The sequence below is a fragment of the Garra rufa genome, chromosome 11 (genome assembly GCF_049309525.1).
Source record: "Garra rufa chromosome 11, GarRuf1.0, whole genome shotgun sequence".
In the NCBI taxonomy this organism is placed as follows: domain Eukaryota; kingdom Metazoa; phylum Chordata; class Actinopteri; order Cypriniformes; family Cyprinidae; genus Garra; species Garra rufa.
In genome coordinates, this window is record NC_133371.1 from 26,748,171 (window position 1) to 26,760,307 (window position 12,137).

The 12,137-nt window shown below is 36.4% G+C and overlaps 1 protein-coding gene across 1 annotated transcript; it reads left to right on the forward strand.

Annotated features, from left to right (window-relative positions):
* The first annotated feature begins 5,816 nt into the window (after positions 1 to 5,816).
* Positions 5,817 to 11,884, forward strand: lysmd4 (LysM, putative peptidoglycan-binding, domain containing 4). The gene is made up of 3 exons (XM_073850663.1): positions 5,817 to 6,130; positions 8,272 to 8,561; positions 10,566 to 11,884. The coding sequence occupies exons 2-3, from the start codon at positions 8,292 to 8,294 to the stop codon at positions 11,076 to 11,078; spliced, it is 783 nt and encodes a 260-aa protein (XP_073706764.1). The 5' UTR covers positions 5,817 to 6,130; positions 8,272 to 8,291; the 3' UTR covers positions 11,079 to 11,884.
* Positions 11,885 to 12,137: the final 253 nt, after the last annotated feature.

Genomic DNA, 12,137 nt, shown 5'->3' on the forward strand with positions numbered 1-12,137 from the left:
GAATACAATTGCTATGCATCTATTTTTAGTAAAACATACTTATATAAAAGCAAACGTTTTTCAGGTCAAGAGGAAGTGTTGTAATTCTCACAGCGCTTTTATGTGGAAATAGGTCAGCTGTAGTTAAGTTGCATGCTTAGAGTTTATTTGAGGTACCATATGGGGTCAACTGAAGGTCAGCTGATTGCCCTTTTTGCAGGGGCTTTTGGCTTTGAAATGTAAAATGCATATACAAATAATTTGACTTATTTTTAAAAGCTTAAGTGGCTTCCAAGAGTTATTTATAAATCATGGGGTCAGTTAAATGTAAACAGTTCACATGAGCGGAAGCAGTGAAATATGCAAAGCTTCAATTAGCTCAGGCTCCACTGCCGTCATCTCTCCATTAGCACGCTACCCTTCAAAACACAAGCTAAACACACATGCTAACCTATAGAAATGGCGAAGAAAATTTGGTGACAGTCTGCTTTTGCCAAGAAACGAAGGTCAATAAACTCCGTGGAGAGGAACAATACAGATATGATGGATGTTTCAGGGCGTGAAATTGGAGACTAGCGCTGACCCAGATAACAGCTTGTATGCTCACCAGATCATGTCGTCTGTGTAATCTGCCACTGAGAATGCACATATGCCCAGTTCTTGGAAGGATTGTACTGGGAAGGTTAACTGTACAGTTGTGCATGAATGGCATATTCGCCTGTCACTGACTTGTGAGCAGTTATATAATTACTAAAAGACCTGGTGATATTTAAATAGCTTGCTATTTTATTTTTTATGTGAGGGACATACAATTTTGCTGGGAAAGTCTAAAGGATATGCAGCTATAGAGGGTTTGCACTTATGTCACGATTTGGTCAGTTACCCAGATGTGCGGCCATACTGTCCATACTCGGATGTAAACAACAGCATGGATTGCTGTTGATGAATACATTGTTCTGCTAATTTAAACCACGGCAAAAATGTGTGGAAGCTGCTAAACCATAAAGAGAAGGAATTAGTAAACAGGAAAGAGTGTGATATTTAAACAAGCTAAAGTTACTAGGTGGTAAAGATACATATAAGTAGTATTAATTAAGATATTAGCCTAATATTTCACTGACTGGCAATGATAAGAACAAACATGAATGTTGTCAAAATTCTTGCCCTGGAAATCCTGGTTCAGTTTGGCCAACCACAAACGCCTTTTGTTCCTCAGACAGTTTTTTTGCACTCTTCTCCTTGATTTGTTATAACTTTTGGCAGTCTAGTACTGCAGTACGGGAAATGTTTTTCCCGGTCCGACAGATTAGTACATAATTGAATATTTTCAGCAGCAACAATCAGCAAAATATGCGAGTTGCGTTCTGTTCAGTGGCACTGTTTATGTTCAGTGCTGCCAATATGACCGATTGATGAGGCGTCATGAACTGAAAAAAAACTTGCATATTTTGCTGATTACTGCTCCTGGAAAATGATCAATTATTGCCATTGTTTTGGGCTGTACTAATTGTTCGGAACGGGAAAACATCAGGGAGAGGAGTGCAAAAAACTGTCTGAGGAACAAAAGGCGAGACCAAGGCAAGAATCTTGACAACATGTGTATGTTCTTATCATTTCCAGTCAGGTAGGTGAAATATTAGGCTAACATTTTAATTAATACTTTTTGTATGTATCTTAACCACCATTAGTCCATGTCAGCTTTCATTGGCCAAGGCCCGCCCATAAGGTCGTTTGACCGACATGCCAAACGACCAATCACAGTTCAGTGCGTGGAAATGCCCCCACAACAACAGACTGGTATGCAACAAGTCAGTCATTGAATTAACCAGCAATGAAAGTTAACGAAGAAGAGGGAGAACAAGCAGTAAGTCAGTAATTAGTTTGCGACATTGCAAAAGTGTATAACAATAATGGCATCTGCATAAGCAACTTTTAGCAAAACGACGAGTAAATCAGTCTGCGCTTTGTTTCCCGGCGGACCGAAAATAAACGCGACACTCGTGTCCCCCCGGAAATCCGATCAAATTCAACTAATCAGATGATGACTTCTACATTCCTGAAGTGTTTCCAGTTAAGTGTACCATATGCATCCGACGTTTACCCGACGTTCTGTGGGCGTGACGTCTGAGGCTGAGACTAACCACCTATTAACTTCAGTTTGTAAAAAATATTGTGCCTTTTCCTGCTTCTCTATATGATTTAGCAGCTTCCACACTTCTTTTTTTCTTCTTCTGTGTATTATACAGCATAAATTAGCAGAACAATGTATTCAGTAGTACATTAACCATGCAATCCATGCTGTTGTTTACAGCCGAGTATCCCCAATATGGACGCGCATCCGGGTAACTGACCAAATCGTAATGTAAGTGCAAATCCTCTATACTCTCAGATTGCCAGAACTAGCCTATATCATTTCAAACATACTTTATAGTCAAACTATCATAACGAGCAACAACTTTGGCAAGGCACAATCAGTCTCTTGTACATTACATGTGCAGGAGTATGAGTATGAGCAATAAATTTATGGCTGCAGTTCACTTAACGGCCACCGGGGTCGCTAATAAGAAGGTTTTCTGAAATCAAAATAAATTGCAAGTATGACTTGAAGGAATTGTTAACCCAAAAATTAACATTTCTACCTGATCTCATGACAAAAATGTACCTGTGGTACCAACCAACCAGAATCCTTGGGTACAAATCCCGTGAAAAACATGACTTGCTATGAAAGAGCTGAGAGATCCAAAAAAAAAAAAAAAAAAAAAGTTAAAACGAGGTGGTTATGATTGTGTTTTTATGCCAGATTCGCTCTTGTTCATACTATCGGGTAAGTTTAGGTGTAGTGCAGATGGTACGATATTTTAAAATGTCACAGAGCATTATAGTTATAGCACCACTCAATGGATATTTCAAATCAGAACTGCAGTGCCATGTACAAAACCAACATCACATAAAACATACCATATATGTACATTCATCTGTTTAGCGCCACTCAGTGGACATTTCAAATATGTCACAAAATATACATGGCGGTACATATTTCACGTCTTGTGAAAAGTTTCCACAGGTAGGTTTTCATCATGAGATCATTTTGGGAAATTATTGAAAATTTACTCACCCTCAAGGCATTCAAGATAATTGAGTCTGTTTCTTCAATAAAACAGGTTTGTAGAATTTAGCATTACATCACTTGCTCACCAGTGAATTCTCTACAGTGTAAGGGTGCTGTCACAATGTCCAAAACAGCTAATAAAAACATCATAATAATCATAAGTAATCCACAAGACTCCAGTCTAACATCATGTGAAGTAAAAAGTTGCATGTTTGTAAGAAAAAAAAAAACATCATTGAATTGTTGGCCTTACAAGCAAAAAAGTCCATTTGCTCCTACACAGTAACGTCTCATGTTAATTAACACTGCATTTTGAAAATAAATTCAGATTTGACAGTTCACACTTGAGTTGTGACAAAGTATCCGATTCTTAACCATGGACCATGGCCCAAATTAGATTTGAAAAGATCACACTTTTTTCACACAACTCAAGATCAGTGTCATGCACACACACATACACAAGGGTAATGTTTTTGAAAGAAATATCTTATGATCAACGTGTGTGTATGTGTGTGTACAAATATTCTGACCCCATAATGGCATGGCTAGTCAAGCTTAGAGAGGACTAACAAATGTCCCAGGGCTCCCAACATCAGTGTCCAAATGTGGATCAACTACGGCAGGCTCATGTCCTCCATCATGAACTGCTGAGCCTGAGCATTGACCTGTGCTTTAGCAGGAGTGACTAAGGCGACCTGAAGCACCTCAATAGCACTGTGTGCTCTGACACAGCCCTGCCATGGTAATTGACTCCTGGACTGAAGCGGACAAGTTCCTCTGATGCTGACAAAGAATATTCTGACAAAGGAGGTGAATGAGGGACATGGACCTTTGGCAAATAGAGGTTTAAAACGCTTTACTGCACACCATCCTTGAACAAATTGGTTTGAAACTACTGCAGATATATGGCGACATCTTGGGGTCAAACTGAGAAGTGCTGCTAGGTGGTCTCATTGAAAAGATACTTCGAACACTGGCAGCACCCATTGTAATCTGTAGATATACAGCTGAAGTCAAAAGTTTTCTGCAAAATGTTAATTATTTTACCTAAATAAGAGGGATTATACAAAATGCATTTTATTTTTTATTTAGTACTGACCTGAATAAGATATTTCACATGAAAGACGTTCACATATAGTCCACAAGAGAAAATAATAGTTGAATTTATAAAAATGACCCTGTTCAAAAGTTTACATACACTTGATTCTTAATACGGTGTTGTTACCTGAATGATCCACAGCTGTGTTTTTTTTTTGTTTTTTGTTTTTTTAGAGTCCCTTGTTTGTCCTTAACAGTTAAACTGCCCGCTGTTCTTCCGAAAAATTCTTTAGGTCCCACAAATTCTTAGTTTTTCAGCATTTTTGTGTATCTGAACCCTTTCCAACAATGACTGTATGATTTTGAAACCTGTCTTTTCACACTGAGAACAACTGAGGGACTCATATGCAACTATTACAGAAGGTTCTAATGCTCAACGATTCTTCAGGAAAAAAAACAACAAATGTATTAAGAGCCAGGGGGTGAACACTTTTGAACAAAATGTGTGAATTTGATTTATTTTGCCTACATTTATTCATTTATTGTTATTTAGTACTGCCCCTCAGATACTTACATGTTTCCCAGAAGACAGAATAAGTTAAATTTAACCTGAACTTCAAATTTAAAATGTTTTTACCACCAGCTATTAATGCATTGTATTTCCTTCTGAAGCATCAGTGAGCATTTAAACCTGCAAAAATGCACAAAAATGTTCAAAAACCAACTAGATTTTGAGACCTGAATGATTTTTCTTAAAGAAAAGTGGAATTTTCTCTCGTGGACTACATGTAAACGTCTTTTATGTGAAATATCTTATTCAGGTCAGTACTAAATAAAAAAAAAATAACATGCTTTTTGTATGATCCCTCTTATTTTGGTCAAATAATTAACATTTTGCAAACTCTGCAAGGTGTATGTAAACTTTTGACTTCAACTGTATATGTAATAATTATGCACTTATGTATATATATATATTGTTCTTATTTAGCATGTTTGGCCTATTAAAAGGATAAATTCTGCCATTGTTTAATCACCCTCATGTCATTCTAAGTCTGTATGACCTTTTTGAATAGTTCTGATTTTCGAAACCACGTGATTCAACCTTTACGTCATCAGCTCAAAACTTAAATTTTAATTAGTAATATGCTCTGCTAAGAACTTCATTTGGACAACTTTAAAGGCGATTTTCTCAGTATTTAGATTTTTTTCACCTTCAGATTCCAGATTTTCAATTAGTTGTATCTCAGCCAAATATTGTCCTATCCTAACAAACCATACATCAATGGAAAGCTTATTTATTCATTTATTAACAAAACCATTATGACTGGTTTTGTGGTCCAGGGTAACAAATAAGAAAGAAAGAAAGAAAGAAAGAAAGAAAGAAAGAAAGAAAGAAAGAAAGAAAGAAAGAAAGAAAGATCTATAATTATATATTAATATTGATTTTGAAAGGGATGCTGTATCAATTTATTATGATTATATAGTAGTAATAGTAGTAACAATTGTTGCTAAGATGACAAATATCCACACCTCTGCTCATAGGTGACAGGCATGAGTGTTTGAAAAATTGACGACTACACCTACAGGTCTCACCTTCTGAGAATTACTACATCCTGCCGTGACACGTAAGGGGCGCCCGTGTTCTCAACCACACTTTACACAGAGAGAGAGAAACTTTATCGTCTTGGGAAAACATAAGATACGTCTATTCTACTATGGCACTTCGCCATTTTAATTAAACGCCGGACGCTAGACTTTGATTTCGCTATAAAGACGTCATTTATTATTTACAAAAAGTACCGCGCACGCAAACACTTATGTAATATGCAGCGTAATCTACAGTAGAGGACTCGCCTTCTTCAACGAGCTGATTGGCTGGAGGGACCTGTCAATCTACAGTGGCCCTCTCTCCAGCACTAGCAAACTCGGTTGCAGTCTGAAGTTTCTAAAATGACACTTTGCGATATTTTTGTCAGCACGATGTAGCTGTTTCTGTCTAGAAAGGTGAGTATTATTTACATTCAGATCAATAATTGGAAACGTTACTGAAAAAGCGAATTTTAACGTCGGAGCTGATATAAAATGAGCTTAACGTTACGAGTGTCGGCTACTATAACCTGTATAAGTGTTTACTGTATACATACTTCCATTCTTAACAAATGTGATATATATGTTGATTTTTGCCTTGTGTTTTGTGTAGGTTTGGGCAAAAATATTTTCTGTCAATGCCATGTAACGGTGTTCTGCGCTGATCCGCTGTTGTTTCAGCTAGACAATAATCACTTTCCAGCTCAGATTTTGTTTTTCTGAGTTAGTACTACTGCAAGTCTCCACAATGTCACAAGCCAGTAGATGTATACTTAGAACAATGATGCATTGTTTAGTGTTGTTAACATTCTGCAGTATGTTTCTTACTGTAGTAAAAAAACTTTTTATTACCATACAGTTGATCTCTACCTGCCGTTAGACTGGAGATAGAATGCTGTTTCCCTGGAAGAGTTTGGTATAGACACTTTTGAAAATAAATTATTCTAAAAGACAAGTTTCACCCCCTAAATAGGTTAATTATTTTGGTTAATATCAATTCCTAACACTGTTTATACAGTAAACGCAACAGGAGAACATGTTTTCTGACAGTCCCACAATGTAACTGTCAAAACATATCAAATTACGTATTAAATAGCATTTTTATTAGAAATAACAACACATTTTAAACTGTTAAAATGCAACTTTTTTATCTTTATAAGGCTAAATTTGGTAACACTTTGCAATAAGGTGTCATTTGTTGACATTAGTTAATGTATTAACTAATATTAATGAACAATGAATCATACCTTTGTTACAGTATTTATTCATCTTTGTCAATGTTATTTCATAAAAATAGAGTCGTTCATTGTTTGTTCATGTTAGTAATGTTAAACAAACACAACTTGTGATTTTAATAATGCATTAGTAAATGCGGAAATTGTTCATTAACTGAGATAAGATAATAAATGCTGTTTATTCTTAGTTCATGTTAACTAACATAATTAACTAATGTTACCCCAATTTTATAGCTAGCATTTGATTTATTATAAATGTACACAATTAAATAATATTTTTAAGCCTTTTGCATAATTTGACTTTTTTCCCTCCTTCTGGTACAATTGTAAAATGGTACAATACATCGGAAATGTATGGAAATATAATTGATGAAGGTATGGATAATGTTTTCAAAAAAGTTTAAATGTGATCTTCATAAAACAAACAATAAAGAAGTTAATAAATGCAATTTAAAAATGACATGTATTTATAATTATAAATGTATAAATCAACTAATTCATAAAAGTGCTCAAAGTTGATGAACACTATTTGAAGTTTAATATATATACATATATATTAAATAAGTATTTTATGCTCACCATAATTTGATCAGAAAAAAAGTGTGAAATATTATTATTGTTACAACTGTTACACTGTTTCATTTTAAAATGTAATTTATTTTGGTGATTAAAAAAAGCTTTTTTTTAGCAGCCATTACTGCAGTCTTTAGTGTTTTATGATCCTTCAGAAACCATTCTAATATAATGATTTGATGCTCAAGAAACTCCCCAAGAAGTTTTTCTTTGATGAATAGAAAGTTCAAAAGAACAACATTTATTTGAAATAAAAATGGAAGATTGTAAATTGCTGTCACATTTAAATTTTCTTTGTGAAATAAAAAATTTAATTCCTTAATTCTTTAAAGAATAAGTCCACTTTTTAAAGAAACTTTTCCTGATAATTTACCCCCATGTCGTCCTAGACCTTCATGCCTTTATGCAAAGAAATTAAGTTTGAGGAAAACCTTCCAGGATTTTTCTCCATACAGTGGACTTCAATGGTGCTCAATGGATTGAAGGTTAAAAATGCAGTTTCAATGCAGCTTCAAAGGGCTCTACACGATCCCAGCCGAGGAATAAGTCCACTATATGAGGAAAAATCCTGGAATGTTTTCCTCAAAAAACTTTTCTTTGCATCTGTAGAAAGAAAGACATCTTGGATGACATGGGGGTGAGTAAATTATCAGTATTTTTTATTCTGTAAGTAGACTAATCCTTTAGGTACATTTACTTTTGAAAATTAGTACATGTAAACTGAACTGGCCTTACTACTTATTTTTTTAGAAACTGGTCTAGTTGCAGTGATGAGGCGAGGAGATACTCTCCCTCGAGCCTTCCAGGCCCCAGTGGATGTACATGCCAGTGCGGATGGCCAAGTGTACATGTTCAGGCAAAGACAAGAAGAACCAGAAGTGTCATCTGAGGATGAGGAACTCAACGTCATGGAGCTCAGGCCGCGGAGTAGAGAGTTGTCCTCACAGGAGAGAGAAAGAGTGGGAGAAATGCTCTTGTTGGAAAGGGACATCTCACATGAGGACAACCTTAACAAACTGGCACTTCAATATGGATGCAAGGTATCGTTTTTGAATGCGTAGATCATTCTCATTTAGGCTCTTAAATTAATAGATCACCCAAAAATGAAAACTGAATGCAAATGTATTCACCCTAAGGCCATCCAAGATCTAGATGAGTTTGTTTCTTCATCAAAACTGATTTAGAGAAATTTAGCATTACATCACTTGCAGCGAATGGAGTCCAAACAACCGATAAAAATGCCAGTAATCGACACGATTATTGTGATGTTTTTATCAGCTGTTTGGACTCTCATTCTGATGGCACCTATTCACTGCAGAGGATCCATTGGTGGGCAAGTGAAGTAATGCTAAACTTCTCCAAATTTGTTCTGATTAACAAACAAGCTCATCTACAGGTGCATCTCAATAAATTAGAATGTTGTGGGAAAAGTTCATTTATTTCAGTAATTCAACTCAAATTGTGAAACTCTTGTATTAAATAAATTCATTGCACACAGACGTAGTGGTTTTAAGTCTTTGGTTCTTTTAATTGTGATGATTTTGGCTCGCATTTAACAAAAACCTCAACAAATTTAAATATGGTGACATGCCAATCAGCTAATCAACTCAAAACACCTTCGAAGGTTTTTTTTTTAGCCTTCAAAATGGTGTCTCAGTTTGGTTCACTAGGCTACACAATCATGGGGAAGACTGCTGATCTGACAGTTGTCCAGAAGACAATCATTGACACCCTTCACAAGCAGGGTAAGCCACAAACATTCATTGTCAAAGAAGCTGGCTGTTCACAGAGTGCTGTATCCAAGCATGTTAACAGAAAGTTGAGTGGAAGGGAAAAGTGTGGAAGAAAAAGATGCACAACCAACCAAGAGAACAACAGCCTTGAGAGGCTTGTCAAGCAAAATCGAATCAGGAATTTGGGTGAACTTCACAAGGAATGGACTGAGGCTGAGGCCAAGGCATCAAGAACCACCACACACAGACGTGTCAAGGAATTTGGCTACAGTTGTCGTATTCCTCTTGTTAAGCCACTCCTAAACCAAAGACAACGTCAGAGGCGTCTTACCTGGGCTAAGGTGAAGATAAAATGGACTGTTGCCCAGTGGTCCAAAGTCCTCTTTTCAGATGAGAGCAGGTTTTGTATTTCATTTGGAAACCAATGTCCTAGAGTCTGGAGGAAGGGTGGAGAAGCTCATAGCCCAAGTTGCTTGAAGTCCAGTGTTAAGTTTCAATAGTCTGTGATGATTTGGGGTGCAATATCATCTGCTGGTGTTGGTCCTCTGTGTTTTTTAAAAACCAAAGTCACTGCACCCATTTACCAAGAAATTTTAGAGCACTTTATGCTTCCTTCTGCTGACCAGCTTTTTAAAGATGCTGATTTCATTTTCCAGCAGGATTTGGCACCTGCCCACACTGTCAAAAGCACCAAAAGTTGGTTAAATGACCATGGTGTTGGTGTGTTTGACTGGCCAGCAAACTCACCAGACCTGAATCCCATAGAGAATCTATGGGGTATTGTCAAGAGGAAAATGAGAAACAAGAGACCAAAAAATGCAGATGAGCTGAAGGCCACTGTCAAAGAAACCTGGGCTTCCATACCAACTCAGCAGAGCCACAGGCTGATCACCTCAATGCCACGCTGAATTGAGGCAGTAATAAAGCAAAAGGAGTAACAGTAAATGAACATACTTTCCAGAAGGCCAACAATTCACTAAAAATGTTTTTTTTTTTTATTGGTCTTATGAAGTATTCTAATTTGTTGAGATTGGTGAATTGGTGGGTTTTTGTTAAATGTGAGCCAAATTATCCCAATTAAAAGAACCAAACACTTAAACTACTTCAGTCTGTGTGCATTGAATTTATTTAATACAAAGGTTTCACAATTGAGTTGAATTACTGAAATAAATGAACTTATCTACGACATTCTAATTTATTGAGATGCACCTGTACATCTTGAATGGCTTGAGGGTGAGTACATCGTCTGCAAATTTTCCTTTTTAGGATGAACATTTTCTTTAAAAATAACCTTTTTTTTATGGCTTTCAGGTGGCTGACATAAAAAGGGTGAACAACTTATTTCAAGAGCAGGACATGTATGCACTGAAGTCCATCAAAATCCCTGTAAAGAAGCATGGTTTGCTAACCGAGGCCAACTCTGAGCTCAGGAACCCCCAGCAAAGACCCTCCAATGATGTAGCATCATCAAATAGTGCTGAAGCAAACATTTCAGGAAGACCTCATGTACAGGAGTACACTAATTATCTAAAAGAGGTGGACAGTGACATTGAGCGTCTCATCCAAAGCACAGACCCATCAGAAGAAGTATTTTCCAGTGGTTCCATGACATTCAAACGATGGGGGTGGAGAACCCAGCGTTTGCGCAGCTATGGTGCAGACTGGGGGATCCAGTGGTGGAATGCTGTAATTGCCATGTTGCTCATAGGCATTGTCCTGCCAATATTCTATGTGGTGTATTTTAAAACTCAAGATAGTGGTGAATCAGTAGTGCACAATAGACTGGGCAACAGCTCTGTGTCTACCACAAACAGTACGGGGTGAGCGTCAGCTCACTGAACCCTGGAAATATAAAAAAAGTAAGTATAATATTTGAAAATTTGGACTGATGCCTACAATTTTGCATATAAACCTAGTATTACAAGTTCACATTATTATGGTACATTCATTTAAGTGTATAGATCACCCAAAATAAAAAAGGTAACATTTGACAAATGAGACATGAGGGTGGGTAAATGATGACAGACGTTTTTGGGTGAACTATCACTTTAATTTCAGTTGCTTAGTGAAGGCACATAACGAGACAATTTAACAAATGAGATTATTTGCATTACAAACTGGGTGTTGCATCTGCTTACACTCCACACTCAAGAGTGTTGAAACTGTTGTTATTGGTTTCATAGGTGCTATTATTTAACTGAATTATGAAATGGTTTTAACAAAACAAAACAAAAAACCTTTACAAGTCATTATGAAACAGGTTTTTCTCATCAAATTGATCATATTTGCTGTGGTCCTGTCTTTGTAGATCAATGCTTGGTGAAATGAAAACAATTACAGAAAAAGCAAAAAAGTACTTTATTATATACTATTTGGTTTGATGTTTGCAACTTTATACCTGTTTGTCTGAATAGTATTTTGTTTTGATTTTGCCAGAACACTACTGCCAAATAGTTTCAATATGGATAGGCACTATCGTGCCTGCTGTGCCAAAGAATGGACGTGTATTAAATAACTGTTTGTTCAGTCATTAGAAGTGCAATAAAAACATATTTAACAGGAAGGGCTAAACTCATGTGCAAATGGACACATTCTGACCTTTGGATTGTGATATTAAAACATATCTTTTACGTCATAGTACTGTTTTTTCTTACGTGTATGTATTGCATTGGGTGAACAAAGATGAACAAAGGTCTTAGGGGTTTGGAATGACACGAGGGTGAGTAATGAGAGAATTTTTATTTTTGGAACTAACCATTTAATTTGAGAATCTAAGAACAGAATCCCCTCCCCCTGGTCCTAATGCCCACCCAGTAAGACATTTAACTTATTTTAGGGGGCGCTGTAGGCCTACTTGTAATAAAATGAAAATAAAAGTTAGGT

What these genes read in the sequence shown, in the direction of transcription:
- lysmd4 (XM_073850663.1), top strand. Translation starts at nt 8,292, where the DNA reads ATGAGGCGAGGAGATACTCTCCCTCGAGCCTTCCAGGCCCCAGTGGAT. An exon ending in CACTTCAATATGGATGCAAG is followed by an intron (nt 8,562 to 10,565) that starts GTATCGTTTTTG and finishes TATGGCTTTCAG; the next exon opens with GTGGCTGACATAAAAAGGGT.